Below are 18,928 nucleotides of genomic sequence, written 5' to 3' on the forward strand. Positions count from 1 at the left end.
GTATTAAATCCAGAATAAATGCTTAATAATGTGAATCTGAGCATACTGCTGGCTTGTGTTTAATATTGATCAACTTTTAACATTTTACAGATAAGAAAGACCTCATTCTATTCAACCTACATTGTGAAAGGTATACAGCCTAGAATGTCAAATGTAAGCTCACTTGACTCCAATTCCAGTGTCTCACACTACAAAAAATTTGTTCCAGTTTGGTGTTTTTTTCTTCTTTACTTTCCACTTAAACACATCCTATGTACACCTGAATATGATATCTGCCTTCCTGTGAGATCAAGTTTTAAAAACATCGAAAGATAAATATGTCTTCATATATTTAAGAGTAATAGCTTGGTTCAATTTAATTAAAACATAACAAAATATATAACAACTTTTTTTTCAGAACATCTAGTCCATCACATAGTAATTTTGGAAAACTGAAAATGACTTCCTAAGTGATTTGTCAATGTCAGTACCAGTTTCTTTTTTCAAAAAAGCAAAAACTTAACTGGAGTCCTTGCAACAAACAGTCGTGTTTCATGCTTCAAGTCTCCAAATAGCTCCACTAATAATTATAGAGAGTGAAAATTTGCAATTGCTCTTAATCCTCAAAATGCAAAGTAAATTTATTATCAAAGTACATACATGTCACCTTATACAACTTTGAGATTTACTTAATGGTGGGCATACTCAATAAATCCAATAACCAAGATAGAATCAGTGAAAGGTCACATAGAATCAGCTTGCAAAAGAAAACAAACTGTGCAAGTACAAAAAGAGATTAATAATAATAACAAAACATGGGCTGCAGAATGCCACTGGCGCCATCTTACAAGATCTTCAATTTGAAGATCTGGCCACACTTATAGGTTGGTAAGTTATTAAACCACCCAAAGCCCTGGATTATGTTGGATATGATAGACACTTAAATAACATGTACTTTTTATGGTACCTTGCCATTGTTAAGTGAATCAGTTGAATACTTGAAAATGCAGCCTAGCGTGTAAAGAGGTAATCCTCTAATTACTTCTCAAGTAACTTCCAATATATCTAGAATTGTCATTTTATTGTGTATTTTACTGGATCAACAGGATTAGATTACACTGTTTAATAAGTACAAGTAATACTGTATGTTAATTGAAAGATTATACGATTTTATTTTGTGAAATGGACAATTGTTCTTTGGCAATGAAGAACATTACGCAATTTCCTGAAATTAATTTAGAAATAAGCAGCCATATGACAGAAAACTTATATAAAACTGAACAATTACACTTGATATCCTTCTCACGTGGGTGCTTGGAGGCTAGACTGAGCCGAAAATGCAACTTCAATTTCACAACATAAATTTAGTGAATCTTGAATATCAAGCCAGTGGTGTTTTTGAATGTACTCACCTGAGCTCTCCTGCCACTGATTCTGATACATCATGGCTTAAAGTCTGAGCAGATATTCTGTGGAATCATTTGTCTTCTCAGCTTCTTATTTTTCAGTTTGAGAATCACTCTCTGCATTTGTACATTATTTTTTTTTGCCTATGTATGCAGCCCAGTGTAACAAAGCAGTAATAACAGGGGAATTAACTGTACCCAATGTCATTAATTTGTGTCCTGAGACCAGATTACAATACTGCATTGTATTAAAGTGCAAATGGTGAGGTCTGAGTGTTCAGCCAGCATTTTTACCTGAATTTGGAATTTGGAGAATATTTACCTGCTTTACAAAAGCAGCTGTTCCTGTTATATAAATGCTGAAAGTGTATATTCTTGAGCCAAAGTTAGCTTTATTACAAGAAATTGAACAGAACTGAAAAGCTATGGAGAATATTTTGATTCTAAAACCAAATATATTTTTTAAACCAGATATTTAAAGTAAGGAAAGCCGACCTGTTTTGTTTTAAAGCACAGGTATTTTGCTTCCCTCTTCTGGTGGAAAAACAGAATTTGCTGAATATTGCCACAAATTGTATTAAAGATGAAAATACTAAAATGGTTATTTCTCCTTTTTGACATTATAAACAATATTTTGACGAGTTATATCCAGTCTAAAGCCTTAATCTCCCCTTCACAAGCAATGCACTACACAGAAGTATCAATTGTGTTTCTTTCACATGTCAAACAAATCAATTATTGGCATTAAAATAGATTTTATATCTCCAGTTTCATCACTCACTGCTTAATGTGTTAAGCAACACTATACCTCAACCAATTGAGACATCTTGCAATAACACCATATGTTAAGTCAGCATTATGCCTCATGATTTTAACAGTAATATTTATTGTCCTAATACAACAGAATGAAGGTATCCATGTCAGGCCTTGTATGGATTTATTGTTGAATTTAATCTTGTACTTGTCAAGCTAATGGAAATGGCTTTGCATTCAGCTAATAGTTGCTTTGTGTCATAAAGCTAAATTGTTCAAGTTCTCAAGTTATCTGCAGTGAACCCGGGGTGGATATGGACACATGTTATTTATCCCTTATGGGTTTTTTTTTGTCTTTCCAGAACCACATGATGAGTCAGCACGCACAGTAAGGTGTCAGCACTGCGAGACATATTCTCTGCAGAAGACTCGACAGAGACACAGTGGGAGAGAACTTTTGAACATTACATCCAATCAAAGTGTCATTTGAAACCCAGATGTAAAACTAATGATTTGGCCATGAGGCACTGCTATTATAAGCAGTTTGAAATGAATATTAATGTAACAGATTAAAAGTATTCTATGCTCAGTATTTTTCTGTCCTGCCTTTAAACTAGTGAGTTCACAGCTTTTGCTTCTAATCAGAGTTATAGTGTGTTAGAAACATCAGCTTTGTTGCTGTTGTCCTTTGTTGCTTAATGTAGTAAGCTAATAGGTGTCAAGATAACTAGATGTATTTTGTTAATACTTGCTTTTAAATGCAGAATTAGCCAGTTGTGATAACTGTGATGTGCTAGTTTGCCATTGTCGGAATATTTTTTTTCTCTTTTTTTTGTCAAAGAAGAATGTTTTAATTTGGATTGGCCAGTTCACAGTACAATGAGAAACTATGTAAAGAAAATCAATGATTACAGTGAAACTGGATGGTGTTTGCTTTTAAAATGTGATTTACCTGATTGCAATAACTAGGACAGTATAATAAAGGGAAACCACGCACTTAATTTCTGTTTGTATCAGAGTGAAATTGCACATACTATTTCTTATCTATATCCAGATGCAAGCATACCATATCTGGTTTAGAGATTATTAAAACAACAATACATATTGCAACATGTTACAAAATCACAATGCAGGAAATCTGCAGTACAAACAGAAGATTGTCGAATCTGTGAAGAGAGAAACATAATTCATATTTTATGTTGGCGATCTTTCATAAGAATTAGTGATGCAAAGCATTTCACTTACGCAGTATTTGTATGAAGCATGTAGGAACCGCATGAGTACAATTACAACACTTAAAGAGAAGTTTGTATGAAAGGACCATGGGCTTAGTGCGGGAAGATGGAACGAGGCAGAACAACACTTTGGCACTGATTAGGTGGGCTGAATGGCCTGTTGCTGTGTTGTGGTGCTCTATGACTCTACACAATGATAATAAGCCACTTAATTTCTCTCAGCTTTAATAGCTGACAGCATTCTACATCCCATACACACTACCAGAGTAATATGACCCCACTTTTGTTTGCACTGTCCCAAAGCACCCTCATATTTTCTAATTCATTCCAGAAGTCTTCAGTGATGTTAAGGTCAAAATTGTCTCCAATTTACTCTGGTAATGACGCACTGAAACTTTGTTTCCTTTATTCACGGGCTGAATTATTAGAGGTGGTATTGTTTAAGTCTGAAGCACTTTTGGAGTAAAGGAAGAGGAAGTGTTAAATTTGAGATAGTAGAGTAAGGTACAGATGAGCATTTTGTATATTATTCTGAATGGTTTTAGTGCACTAGTTGAAATTTATATTTCTCGTTAACTGACTTAGAAATAGAAGTTTAAAAAGTTGTGAAAAAGTGAACTATTTAGTTTTCTGTCCTTATTTCCAATCAGCATATGACGCACGCTTTCAGAGCTGAATAACTGTAGGATGAAAAATATAATTAGAACATATATGATCAATTAAGGAATTGCATAATAATTCAAATTATAATTTGTATGCTACTTAGAACGTAACATTCCTCTACCAGCTGGATAAACAGTCTTTGAGTTTTGTCAGAGGTGCCACACCAGACCTCACACAGTTAATGAACAAAATTCCTTTGCCTGACTTTCTTCCAATTAGTATTATAACACAGTACTTTCAAAATAATCAGATATACACAGTATCTAACCTTCAAAAAGACTGCTGTGTAGAACAAGAATATTTTCCAAGTATTCCACACAAACAGCTTTATTAGTCACAGCAGATCAAAACATTAAGCTGTGATCCTACAGCTCTGCAAATGACAGACTCTTTCCCAAAGCTAATAACATTATTTTCCATTGTTCAACAGCAGTGTTTAATTTCTGTCAGACTTTTTTTTTAAAAAAGAGAACATTTGTACATCACATTTTCTCCGCCATAAATCCAACACAATTCAACAATGTTCTGGAGATCAGACAGACAAGGCAGACTGTTTTCAGGACTCTTATCACTGCTAGAATACACATGAAGGTTCCAAATTAAACTCATTTCTATTTCCTGTAAATATACTGGGATTGGGTGGTCATGGCTTTATTTCCCATGGGATTGTGGTTATGAAGGAAATATTTAAAATAGTAATAGGTATAAGTGTATAACATGTATATTGCCATTTTAAACTTATTCTTGGAATACAACAAATGGTAGCCAAATTGAAATTCATTGTCCTGAGAAAATGGTGATAGGATGCCTTTTCCACAGCTGGTAAATTAATACAACAGAGAGCATTGCTAGTTTCCTGAGACGAATTAAAGGTCAGCCATGTTGGATCAGAGTATCCTAGACCAGACGGGATGTGTTGGCTGCACTTTCCAATTGTTATCATAGGCAGTTTACTACAGAATAGTATTCTTCATAGTTTTTATTATATATTTCGTGTTTTACAAATAGTTTTTGACAATTATGGTCTGTCAAACATTTTCTTAGATCATTCTTGTTAGTACATAACGCTTAATCGTTCTTCAATTTGCACACAGTACTTAAAAAACGCAATTTAAGTAGCAGCTGAATCTGAATAGTTATATTTCGTGAAAATCCAATGATTCGATTGCAGATCATGCCTTCTGATCACTGTTAAGGTAACATGATTAAAGCTATTGCATGTTGAGATATAGTCCTTGCACAGTGCCCTTTATCTTTGGAAAGAAGCAATTAGTCACCTATTTTTGCTTTATGCAAAGTTTGCCCAGGTTTGTAATATCTTGAATGGATCTGTAGAATGGGGTTCAAATTTTGATCTGGGCTAATTCTACTGAAAATAATAACATATTGGCAACTTATTTTGCCATTGTAGAGCTTGTTAGTGGGTTAGAATGAAAGGTAAATTTGTAATTATTTTGATCTCAGATGTCTTTATGAAGAATAACTATAATTCGAAAACAAATGGCACACTGTTCAGAGTACAAGGCAAGCAGCAGCCTTGTGGAATCAGGGTAGAGGTTATATTTTCTTTTGAGTGGAGCATTTTGAGAACAACGGGAATACTCAAACTGCAGAATAAATTCTTCTACTTTCTAGTATATAGAATCTGTACAGAAAAGAATGCAGTGGCTTTTTTTTTACCATTTCAATAGACAATAGACAATAGGTGCAGAAGTAGACCATTCGGCCCCTCCAGTCTGCACCGCCATTCTGAGATCATGGCTGATCATTCACTATCAATACCCAGTCCCTGCCTTGTCCCCATATCCCTTGATTCCCCTATCCATCAGATATCTATCCAGCTCCTTCTTGAAAGCATCCAGAGAATTGGCCTCCACCGTCTTCCGAGGCAGTGCATTCCACACCTCCACAACTCTCTGGGAGAAGAAGCTCTTCCTCAACTCTGTTTTAAATAACTGACCTCTTATTCTCAATCCATGCCCTCTGGTACTGGACTCTCCCAACATCTGGAACATATTTCCTGCCTCAATCCTATCAAATCCTTTAATTATCTTAAATGTTTCAATCAGATCCCCTCTCAATCTCCTCAATTCCAGCATGTACAAGCCCAATCTCTCCAATCTCTCTGCATAAGACAGCCCTGCCATCCCAGGAATCAACCTAGTGAATCTACGCTGCACTTCCTCAATTGCCAGAATGTCCTTCCTTAAACCTGGAGACCAAAACTGTACACAATATTCTAGGTGTGGTCTCACCAGGGCCCTGTACAAATGCAAAAGAACATCCTTGCTCTTGTATTCAATTCCCCTTGTAACAAAGGCCAACATTCCATTTGCCCTCTTCACTGCCTGTTGCACTTGCTCATTCACCTTCATTGACTGGTGAACTAGGGCTCCTAGGTCTCTTTGCATTTCTCCCTTACCTAACTCGACACCGTTCAGACAATACTCTGCCCTCTTGTTCCAGCTTCCAAAGTGGATAACTTCACATTTATTCACATTGAATGACATCTGCCAAGTATCTGCCCACTCACTCAGCCTATCCAAGTCTCCCTGTATTCTCCTAACGTCCTCTTCGCATGTCACACTGCCACCCAGTTTAGTATCGTCAGCAAACTTGCAGATATAGTTTTCAATGCCCTCATCTAAATCATTGACATAAATCGTAAAGAGCTGTGGTCCCAATACAGAGCCCTGTGGTACCCCACTAGTCACCTCCAGCCAGTCTGAGAAACACCCATTCACTGCTACCCTTTGCTTTCTATCTGCCAACCAGTTGAAACCCTGCCCCCAATGCCATGAGCTCTGATTTTACTCACCAATCTCCTATGTGGCACCTTATCGAATGCCTTCTGAAAATCTAGGTACACAACATCTACTGGCTTACCCTCGTCTAACATCCTTGTTACACCCTCAAAAAACTCCAAAAACTTCCTTGCATTTTCACATATAGTTACAGCAATTTACTATGGATGGAAGATACTAAGATGATATTTCATTTGGGCAGCAAATATTTTCTGTATAGAACATAAAGTACACCAGGAAGTCTGTAAATCTAGATTAACACAGGTAACGACTGCTTATATGGGCTTGCTTTCTAAATTCCAAAACATGTTGCCAGGGAACAAGGGGGAAAGGCATGCAATAAATTTATTTATCACTTTTCTTCATGGTAATAATTCTATAACTGTTGAGAAAATGATTTTACATCACTTTTTGTCCTAATTTAAACAAGGTTATATTCTTCCACAACATGGGCGTCTATGAATGTTCCTTTACAAAAGTTGAAGCACAATAGCAAAACAAAAATTTGCATTCATGCAGCATTTTTTTGTAAACTTTCCCATGGAGCCTTATAGGGATTTAATCAAATGTAAATTGTTGCCAAACAAAGGAGAAAATGTAGGGATGTTTGCCTAAAGCTTGGTCACTGAGGTAGGTTCTATGTATTTATTTAATCTGAACCATGTTGCTGATTTTGAGTGATGTCCTTAGGTTATGTATGAAAATAGACAAACTGCTAATTGATTCTGCACCAAGCCGAGATTTTATTCCTGGAGCCTTCACGTTTACATGCCGAGGTGTGTTGACTAAATCTCACACACATGTATACACATAATGGATAAAGGTACCTTTTTATGCCTTCTACGCCTTCAATTCCACTCATTTTACTAATGATTGCTGACTGCCAATCAAAATCCATTACCTAATTGCAGCAATAGCACATCACAGTGATCTGTAATCCTAATTCCACTAATATCGGTAGCCTATCTGTTGGGGTCCCCAGCTAGTTGGTTCTCATAATATTGAGATTCAATATTCTTGGTACACCCGAATTCTCTTTCAGGTGAGGAAGCAACATCTCGACTGTGTATGATATTTCAACCAGAATAACTTTGATTGTAATTACTACAAGCACTTTCTGTTTCCTTTCATGCCACTGACCAATCCACATCCCACATTTCCTAACCACATCTATGACTCCAAACTGTTTATGAAGTCAAATAGCCCGGCCAACTTACTCTGTGCGTACATTCTGACAGAGTCTCATGGAGAGTTCCAGACTCCTGCCCTAGTCACACCACCAAATGTGTCGTGTAAAGGGCTGATGGTAAGTGCACCAGGCTGTCTGAGCAGTGGACTGTTTGGAATCAGAATCAGGTTTAATATCATTGTCATGTGTCGTGCAATTTGTTGTTCTGTGGGGTTGACCATAGGTGTTGCATCCCAGCAGTCCATGTGGTACGCAAGCTAGTGCAATGTGATGTGGAAAGCAGGCCATTGCCCATGTAGCAGGCTGCCCCCTCTGCACACAGCTGATGAATCCAAAGGAACAGCAGAGACCTATACACTTTGGCACCAGGGGTTGCCAGTCAGCGTTGCACGCAATGTACGACTGCCTTAGGGACTCCAGCTCCAGATTTTTCCCTCAGGGTTTATTCCCAAAGCCTTTCCCATGAGTGGGTATAGCCACAAGACAGCAGTGGAATGTGAAGATTACAGGTGCAAGAATAAGATTAAAATGAAGGCATTGCTGATCCAGAAACCAGTATGATGGCAGTTACAGATGAGCAGGCATAGGTGCAAGATTGGCCATGTGTTTGGGGTCTTTGTCCTGGAGACTTAAAATGATCAAGTCCAAAGCTAAAAATGAATGGTGGCAACAGATGAGGCAGGTAAGAACTGAACATTGTTACAGAGGTACAATTTAGCTGTTTTTCTGTGAAATTTATGATTTCATGCTCATTTCAAGATCAGATAGGAAGCTGTGGCTATGAATAGTTTTAACTGAATCTAAAGTGGTTCTCAAGAAAAAGTTGGTCATTTTATCCAGTGGGTGGAGTTTGTTGAAAGAGGCAATGGCTTAAATGGAGGAAAGTGTGGTTCATCTAGGAGTGGCTGTCAGATACCTCTGAGGCAGTGGATGATGATGTAGAGAAGGTAAATAGAAATAATTTATTTTTTGGTGATATTGCCAAGCTGTAACATACAGATGAGAAGTAAAAGGGCATCGAGGGTGAGTCACTTGGAAACTCCAGAGGTGCAAAGGAAATCTATTGTTAGAGGTCACCTGGCTATGGCAAGCAAGTAAATCAGACATGGGGCAGCTCACTTGGCTTGACAACAAGGGTGAGGCATCAGAGAGGTGGTCCAATTCATACTCTTGTTCATATTAGTACCCCCTTTACTTGCAAGCCTTCAAATATAGCATTTTATGTCTATTTGGCTTGAGGAATGGTCTGATGGAGGAGTGGATCTTGACTTAAGTCTGTTATTGTGCAACTTATTTCCTTTGATGTCACTTGCACACATTTTATTCACCAATGCATTTTCTGTGCTACAAAGGAAGAACCTCCAGTAAGTACCAAAGTGAGTGGTGGATCATGTATGTGGGCACGTTTTTATTTTTTGCATTCCAGCAGAGGGAGATCGGGCTAAATATTTGTCTTACAGATTTTGACTAGGCTTGAAGGTGTAAGGAGTACAGTAGCTGCTAAGTGTCTACATTGAATACATCTTCTGAACAGTTCTGTGTTATGTCTGAAAGTAGTTGTGTTTTTTGCTGAAATTAGTTAACAGAGATTGTTATCCCATCTCGAGAGAATGCAGCATGATGGAATGGCACTCAGAGCTCCAGGGAAATGGGACCAACTGAATTGCTTAGGAGCTGGCATAGATGTGATGGGCCTAATGGTTTCCTGTAGTGTTATAAAGTGAGGCAAGCTGCCATTTCTGGCAGGAAAAAATTTATGCAAACTGATTCATTTCCTGGTCAGATACATTTGCATGTGTTACAATTTTCAATCAAGAAATAGGTTAATTACCTCTCCAAGGTTACTTCAGAGAGGCGAAAGAATCAACCACATATTGTGGACTGATCCCAACAGGTATTACACACATAGAGTCTTTAACATGTAGGTGGACTGCCATTATAGGCAAGTCATCTTGGATGTGAAATGAAAACAGAAACTGCTGAAAATTCTTTGCAGGTCAGGCAACATCTGTACATATTTGAGCAACAGTTACATATCAGGATAAAGACCCGTCATCAAAACTGAAGAGTTTTAAGTTGCAGAATATGTAGGAGAAGAGGAGGGGTAGGAAGTGCCATTTCGGTTAAAGGTATTTAGTAATTGGTGCTATAGCAGAGGGGTGGAGCCATTAAGTAAAAGGCAATTTGGGAATATCACTATCACTGAAAGTAGCATAAATGACTATATTTGGACTATTGCACTTTGTCAGTTTTGCTTTTATGGAGCTATGCATACATAAGCCCTGTGATTTTTTTGTTAGTGCTTGATTTAGAAATGCTATTGTTTGCAAGCATGTGATAAAGGTTCACAAATTTACACTCTGAAAGATCTGTAAAAATTGACAAAATAGAATTGTCCGATATGATCGAGCCACAGAATCCATGCAGGTCTATTTTAATGTAAAATCTGCCTTGTGCAAGGGGAGTCTATATTTGTGCATTTAACTCAAAAATATCTCAAGATACATCATAGGAGCCTTAATATGATGGGGCCATGGTTCAGGAAACACTGCTATTCCTGGAAATTTGAGGTGACTATTTACATCAAGAGCCTAAGGAGGGTTTAACTATTAAGCACCAGAATTCTGTGATGGCAAACTGGTAATTATTTAGCCACAGAGACATGCTAAAAGTGGAGCAGAGCAGTGCTGTCAATGAATGACTGGGATAATGCTGGAAATTAGCAGTCAAGCTCTATTCTGTATTTCATAAGGGACGGGGTCATTTTTACTGTCTCAGTTTTTCCTTAATAAGCAGAGACTTTGGTGCTGTCATTCTAGTTTTGATTTATATATCTGTTGTACTAACTAGTAGAAAATGACCATGACAGGTACTTCACTGAATTCACAGAATTTTCAGTCCCTTGCAAATTGTGTGATTAAAAGGTGAAATAACTTCAAAATTTGTAGCAACAGACAAAAAGATTGAGAACTACCTAAATAAGTTACAGTACTTGACAATTTATTATATTAATTGTAGCAAATAAAGCTTTTCCTCAGCCTGGTCAATAAATCAACTATCAGAGGATTCTCTATTTTTCTAATCATTTTGTTGGCATCCCTGGTACTCACCACCTGGATTCTGAGGGACTTCCTGTGGCTTTTCCTGATGGCTATGTGGGAAAAGGTTGAAAATTTGAGATCAGTGGCTTGTGGCCAACGTGTTAGCTACATTGCCTGAGTGAAGGCAAGCAAAGTCACCATTTTCAACCTTCACTGCAGAAGAATCTTCATCAGAGAGCTGCCACGTAAGGCAAATTAAAAGTATTTCAAGCCGACATGACAGGAACCATAAAGACTCAGTGATTCTACAGTAACCAGGGTAGCGTAGCGATCCGCATGATGCTATTACAGCTCAGGGTGTCGGACTTTGGGGTTCATTCCTGGCATCCTCTGTAAGGAGTTTATATGTCGATCTGTGGAATGCATGGGTGCTCCAGTTTCTTCCCACAATCCGTTCAGTAGGTTAATTGGCCATTGTAAATTGTCCCATGATTAGGCCGGGTTTAAATCAGTGGCTGCTGCTGAGGAGGCTCAAAGAGCCTTCTCTATGCTGCATCTCAAAACAAGATGGTTAGAAAGATTCCCTCATGTCCAATCCCTTGTCAATTAGTTATGAAACAACTTGAAACCTTCATATCACCACAAGTGTATTGATCCTGTGGAGGCTGAACTGAAATTTTTGCAGTCCAAAATTCTTGCTTGAGCCTCTTTGCCTCTGCTGGCAAACAAGTCCTCACCACCTACAGGCCCCTGCAATGGCAGTGAATTAATTTGGTCCACCTTCTTTTCTCATTTTGTTGAGAGTCAACTTTATCTTGTTATAACCAAAATGTAAAAAGTAATGAAAGCCTACTTGATATTTTTAAAGTGTTACACATGATGCTACACTTCATTTTCAAGCATACTTAACAGATAAAAGAAATATTACCTGCACTATTAACATGAAGCCACCAGAATTCTGCAGGTTACGCTGGGAAGCAATGTAGTGAGGACATCTAAAAATCACAAGGGAATGATTTGTTTAAAGTTGGTAACCCTTATCCATGTAATAATGTACTTTATATCTTTTAACTTTGGTTTGAAGATAAATTAGTGACGCTAAATGTGTTTTATCTCTATTTTCAGATCTCTAGACCTTACGTGAGTAGTCCAGTTAAATCCATGAACAATGTATCTTCATGCCTTCCCTTTAATTAAAAGCAACAAATTACATTATAGTTTCATATTTTTATGTCAATGTTGTTGATGTTTATTCATTACTTTGGGAAAACAATGATTGCCCATTCTAACTGACCAATAACTGAGCTGGTCACTCATTAAACAATGTGTACATGCAAAGTGGAAGTTTGTAAAGGTCACATACAGAATTCCAGTGCTAATTCCAAAAATGCAGAACCATTCTGAAATGTTAGTCCCAATTATGTGCTAAAGTCCTTGAACCCTCTACATTCTCTCCCCACCCCCCACCCCCCGAAATCAAGAGTCCGACAACTAAGCAGGCTGGTAAAGAACAGAGTTTTCAAATTGTGACTGAAGTCACTGTATTTTTTTCTGTGTTGCATTTATTAAAAGATTGAAAATTATTCCATGAATATGAAATAGATGCACTGTTTAAACTTTGCTGGAGGAGATTGGAGTAGGCAATTTGATGGTACCTTGGTGTTCTTTATGGTCATGTGGATGAATAGTTCACTTGCTGAGTGATTTTGGGAGTACTGTACTGGATGTCCTTGTAATTAAAGACTGTAGGTGGTGCTATATTCCAGTTAGCTTAGTTTGTGAATGGACAAGAGAAGTCATATTTTACCACAGTCAGCAAATCACCAAAATCTGCATTTCTAATTCAGAATACTGTTCTGTTTTTTTTAATGAAGTGCTTCCATTGTTAATGTTATAACTTTTAGATAATGGATTCCTTCTTGAAATGATCTGTTAGCATGTCAGGTCCCAAGAGAAGATTTAGAGCATTCAGGACAGCATGATTTAGAGATGATAATGTAGCTGATCGTCAGTGTGAATATTATGATGGAGGTAATTGTATATAAAGCCCATCAGCTGAGGGCTGAATTAATCTGCACAATCATGATAAGGTAAACACATTTTTTTACATTTGCAGGATTGTTAATGAAATATAGCTTACTACTTTTTATGGAATGAATTGAATGGAGTGAAAACTTTTAAATGTTATTTTAATAATAAAAGCAAATAACAATGTTATGACACTTGAAACCCAGTTGAGGTTCTAGAAACATAATATAGGAGACCAGATCAAACCAAAAATATTTAACTTTATGTAAAAGCCTCCTTCAAGCACGTTATTATGGAATATTAATAAGTCCCACTGCAGGGCTTTTACCAAACTGTCAGCATTCACAGAAAAAAACTAACTAAAAGTTTAATTCAAATTTCTGTGTTTAAAATGCAGGGAAGAGGGTTTGTCCATGGACCCACTGTTGCAGTTCACCAGGTTCTCATCGTCTACCCCACAAATTGAGAATAATGCGTAAAATGTTGCTTCGTGTCAAGTCAGTGAGCATGCTGATTGCCTTGGCAAAGATTTCAATAGGGCACCTGGTAGTGGGGGGATGGGGTGCGGGGGGGGGGGGGGAACAGCAGTTTCCAAATTTTCACCTTTGGCTGTGTATTTATGGACACCAGAAGTTGCTATCAGGAACAGAACTAAATCTTGATGGTCTCATCACCATTACAGCTGCTGATTACACCCCTTATAATGTTCTTTATTGCAGGAAGAAATCCTCAATCTACGATGAATTAAATGGTCACTGTGAAATGATTGGGCCTATTTCAAGTGTGCTGGATTAGTACATATATGAGCTATTTATACTTCATAACTGGGAAAAAATAATTCTTAGTGGCAATATTTAAAGATGTTGTCCAGCATTTTCCACTGGAGATGGCTTCCAGCAGGTGAGAAATATTGTTCAAAAATGTGCCGTTGCTGATTAATATTGTGTAAAGTTTATGCAGCACAGGGAGATATTTCCCCTCCTGTTTTGGGCTTTTTTAAAAAGCAGCTTGCAGATGGTGCACATGATGTATTGTACTCTGTTGAAATTTCTCCCCCTCCCATACATCAGACAGACTGCTGAAAGCAGCAGATGGGCAAAATGGTCAGCAGGAGGGGGGTGACTGTCAGTGCAGACTGCTCTATCCCCAATAACGTGAAGTGCAGGAGCAATATTCTTTCAATAGATTGTCTATACAAAATCATTGCTATGGAAGATTTTAAAAATGTGCTTTGGAACTTAATCAACGTGTGTACTGTTGAACACACAAAATACTAGAGGAACTCAGCAGGTCAGGCAGCATCTATCAAAATGAATAAATATAATCATTTTGGGCCGAGGCGCTTCATCAGGACTGGAAAGAAAGAAGGAGAATGCCAGAATAAAAAGTGGTGGGGAGGGGAAGGGGGACCAGCTCGAAGGTGAAGGTTACAGGTTGGTGAGAAAGGTAAAGGGCTGGTGAAGAAGGACTCTGATAGGAGAGAGGAGTTGACCATGGGAGAAAGGGAAGAAGGAGGGCCATCAGAGAAGTGGGTGGATTGTTTTTGTTTTACTGAAAGGAGAAATCGATGTTCAAGCCATCACGTGGTGGCTATCTAGATGGAATATGAGGTGTGGCTCCTGCCCCCCTGAGATTGGCCTTGTCACAGACCTTGTCATTGACCACAGACCAACATGTCAGAATTAGAATGAGGATAGGAATTAAAATGGTTGGCCACCAGGAATTTTTTTTTTTTGGCAGATTTAGCAAAGGTGCTCATCGGAGTGGTCCCCCGATCTAAGTCGGGTCTCAAAATTGTAGAGGAGGCCGCATCAGGAGCTCCTGATACAATTGACAATGCCAACAGCTGCATAGGTCAAGTGTTGCCTCACCTGGAAGGGCTGTTTGGGGCCCTGAGTGGAGGTAAACGATATTGAAGGTATGGGCAAGTGTAGCATATCGATCGCTTGCAGGAGGGAGAGTCGTGGGGAGGGATGAATCAGGAAGAGAATTGGGGAGGGACCAATCCCTGCAGAAAGTGGGGAGAGGTAAAGATGCATTTGGTGATATAATCCCGTTGAAGGTGGCGAAAGTTGTGAAGAACTATTGAATGCAAAGGCTCATGGGGTTGTAGGTGAGGATAAGAGGAACTCTATCCCTGTAAGATGACGGGAAGATGGGGTGAGTGCAGATGTCTGGGACATGGAGGAGACAAGGGTGAGGGCAGCATCAATGGTGGAGGAAAGGAAACTCCATTCTTTGAAGAAGGAGGATATCTCTGATGTCCTGGAAAGGTAAGCCTCATCCTGGGAACAAACGTGGCAACTGAGAAAACAGAGTAGTATTTTTACAGGAGATAGCTGGGAAAACATATAGCCAAGATAATGGTGGGAATTGGTAGATTTATAAAAGATGTCGGTGGGCAGTTTGTCTCCAGAAATGGAAATGGAGAGGTCGAGAAAGGGGAGTGAGATGTCAGAAATTAATTTAAGGGGTGGTTGGAAGTTGGGTCCCCATTCTCATTCCAATAAATCAGTCTATGGCCTCCTCTTTTGCTACGATAAGGCTATTCTCAGGGTGGATGAGCAACACATATTCCATCTTGGTAGCCTCCAACCTGATGATGTGAACACCAATTTTTCTTTCAATTGAAAAAAAGATTCACTCCCCTTTGCTCCTCTTCTATTCTCCACTCTGTCCTATTACCTGTTCTCCTCACCTGCCTATTACCTCCCCTTGATGCCCCTCCTTTTTCTCTCATGGTCCACTCTCCTCTCCTATCAGATTCCTTCTTCCCACCCCCCCCCCCTTTACCTTTCCCTCCAACCTGGTTTCACCTATCACATTCTAGCTGGTCCTACTTGCCCTCCACCCAACTTTTTATTCTGACATCTTCCTTTCCAGTCCTGAAGAAGGGTCTCAGGCTGTTTATTCATTTCCATAGATGCTGCCTGATCTTTTGGGTTCCTCCATCATTTTGAATGTGTTGTTGTAGATCCAAATGAAAGATGTCTTTAAAAGAGTCTTTTAAGTGGCTCTTAAATAGGCACATGTGTGGTGCATGGCCAAGTGGTTAAGGCGTTGGACTAGTGATCTGAAGGTTATGAGTTCAAGCCCCAGCTGAGGCAACATGTGAGCAAGGCACTTAACCACACATTGTTCCAGTCCACCCAGCTGAAAATGGGTACCAGCAAAATGCTGCGGGTTAATCTCGCGATAGACTGGCGTCCTATCTTGGGGTGGGGGGGGGGGAGGTAGTCTTGTACTCTCTGATGAGCCAATAAGGCTCAGGACAGAATAGGCACGAGGAGCTTAGAACGATAGAGGGCTATGTGGTAGGGAGCTAGATTAGGTTACATGGTTGGCACAGCATTGTGGGCCGAAGGGCCTGTAATGTAGATTCTATATGTTTCTATATCCCACTGCAGAAGGCAAGTGCCCAATGAGGTAAAGTTAATTTTGCCATGTAGAGAGAGTAGTGGCAGTGGATCTGCAATCCCCCTTACTAAGATGTATTTTGCCTGTTAACACAAAACCATTCATTAATAACACAATTCATAGCAATCATGCCAGCAGTTCAAGACTTCAAAGCAAATGTTTGAATGTGATTAATTTTATCCGTTGTATAGTAAGTGGTGAAGAAAATGAGTGTTACAGAGTCCCTTACTCCTCCTGGAGAACATGACTTTACTGAAAATGTGCTAACATTATTTGCACTTTCCTGTTTCCCACCCCTCCCCCAGCTGTACCAAACCTCAATGTCTGATGTCTTTGTACAGTTAGCAGTCCAGTGACCGCGACACAAAAATGGAAATAAATATCTCATTGTCTTATAAATATTGTAAATAACATGGACAATTGTACAGTAATCAGTTCATGGTCACCTACTGATGGCTGCGTTCACCATCCTCTTATCATTTTGTGAATGTCACGCTTGATTAAATCTCCTAAATAAGAGGGAGAGAAACCAGACTATAATTATTGAAAACCATTCTTTAGGACAGTTGGTTGCTCAAATGCTAAAACAGATTACAAGCTGTAAAACTGATTCAGGATGCTAATCTGAAGGCAACAGCTCCTGGCCTCTTTATTCTGTCTCCTTGATTACCTCAGCCAGAGTTCCCTGATGAGAATCATTTTAAGTTCACAACAATAATCAGTGATCTTGGCTTCCAGTTCTTTCTCTTACAGGAGTGTTGCATAATAATTTATTATGTATAAATGATTATATTTATCTAATTTACTATATAAATAGATGCTAAATTTACAATTGTTAAATATTTTAGCACACCCATTTTAAAATCATATAATGCTTTGAAACAAATATGATGAGGTGCAGGATTAGATTTATAGTTAGCAACAATTCTGGCAAGATGCAGCCACGGTACGGACAGGAAGCTTGATACCCAGGTTCTGTGCTAGTAATAATTAATGGAAGTACTGCTTTTCCCTGTCAATAGTCCATGGAACTGACAGAAACCTCGGGATTTCATGTATGCTTAGTTTAAGATGGAAACTGCGAAGATGGTGTCAGTGATTCAACATTACTCCACAGCTATACTGTTTGCATTCTTCACCATAACCAGTGACGATCACTTGAACTGACAAAAAATAAGTGACCTGATACCACTATCAAATGCTTTCAAAACCTATGGCTTCCTACATGACATCTAAATGAGGATTAAATGACATAAACATACTCTTTGCTGTAAGGTAGTTTTAATTCTGTGTTGTTATTTATGCAAATATTTAAATGCAACCAAATATATCTATTTTTAACCAAATATATAAAATTTCATTACATATTGGCTTCAACCATTATCATTTTTTAACACTTTGAAGTGAATACAGAATTATACTTTTGCTTCCTGTGAGAATTCTTGAATGTGATTGGCTTCTTTGACATTTTCATAACATGGGCACAATAGGAAACCATCAAATCCATGTTTTTTGATAGATTGTTCTGGCAGATATTGTAAATGAGGAGGTTTTGATGAGCAAGGTGAGCAGAAATTTTCTCCAGATCAATGGCTAATGCAATTGTTTTGTGTAACAACAAATCCTGAGCCTCTAAGTCTATGACAACATCCTTCTCACACATGACAAACCACTTAAAACAGATATCAGGTTTTCTTTGTCCAATGAAAACAATGATTTACGCTTTAGCTATCATTGCTGCCCTCCTTTAAAAAATTTAACGTCGCTACATTTTTCCCTGTCTTCCATTTAAGTTGAACTTCAAAGTGTGGAGGCATGGGAGTGCAAAGTGCATGTTCAGTCTCATTTTCATTACTGAGACCCTGGCAGTGTGCTGGCGGAGACCTTGACGGAATCAGTTGCTGATATGGGCAGAGAAAAGGCAGATGATGTTTAATCCAGGCAGATGTGAGTTTTGCAGTTTGGATGGTCAAATGAAAGAAGAGTTTGACGGCTTAATAACACTGAGGTACAGAGGGATATTGGCATCCAGGTCTATAGTTCACTTAAAGTAATTACACAAGTGGATAGGTGGTTTAAAAAAAAAGGTATGGGATATTTACCTTCATTAGTAGGCGTGTTGAATATAAGATTTAGGAAGTCATGTTGTAGTTATATAAAACTTCAGTCAGATGGCACTTGGAATATTGCATGTCATTCTGGGTGTCATAATATAGAAAGGATGCGGAGAGAATGCTGAAGATGTTTACCAGGATGCTGCCTGGATTAGCGGTTGTGAGCTATAAGGAAAGGTTGGACAAACTTGGCTTGCTCTCACTAGAGCTTTGGAGGTTGAGAGGAGACTTGATGTTTTTAAAATTATGAGAGTCATGGATAGGGTAGACGGTCAGAATCTTTTCCCCATGGTAGAAAT

The 18,928-nt window shown here is 38.5% G+C and overlaps 1 protein-coding gene and 1 long non-coding RNA gene across 8 annotated transcripts in view; one reads left to right on the forward strand and one right to left on the reverse strand.

Moving 5' to 3' along the window:
* Nucleotides 1–3,139, forward strand: part of znf423 (zinc finger protein 423) — a 392,953-nt gene extending 389,814 nt beyond the window's left edge. For all 7 annotated transcript variants that reach the window (XM_059992897.1, XM_059992895.1, XM_059992896.1 and 4 more), the window contains one exon: nt 2,501–3,139. In XM_059992897.1, the coding sequence (XP_059848880.1) occupies nt 2,501–2,530 (30 nt within the window). In that variant the 3' untranslated portion in view covers nt 2,531–3,139. The remainder of the gene's footprint in view (nt 1–2,500) is intronic.
* Nucleotides 3,140–11,124: 7,985 nt separating this feature from the next.
* On the reverse strand, nt 11,125–17,091 carry LOC132407182 (uncharacterized). The gene is made up of 3 exons (XR_009516395.1): nt 16,966–17,091; nt 11,999–12,065; nt 11,125–11,820 (listed from the first exon to the last, which is right to left on the reverse strand). It is a non-coding gene; the product is annotated as an uncharacterized LOC132407182 (long non-coding RNA).
* Between the last annotated feature and the right edge of the window lie 1,837 nt (nt 17,092–18,928).

Source organism: Hypanus sabinus, chromosome 17, assembly GCF_030144855.1.
Source record: "Hypanus sabinus isolate sHypSab1 chromosome 17, sHypSab1.hap1, whole genome shotgun sequence".
Lineage (NCBI taxonomy): Eukaryota > Metazoa > Chordata > Chondrichthyes > Myliobatiformes > Dasyatidae > Hypanus > Hypanus sabinus.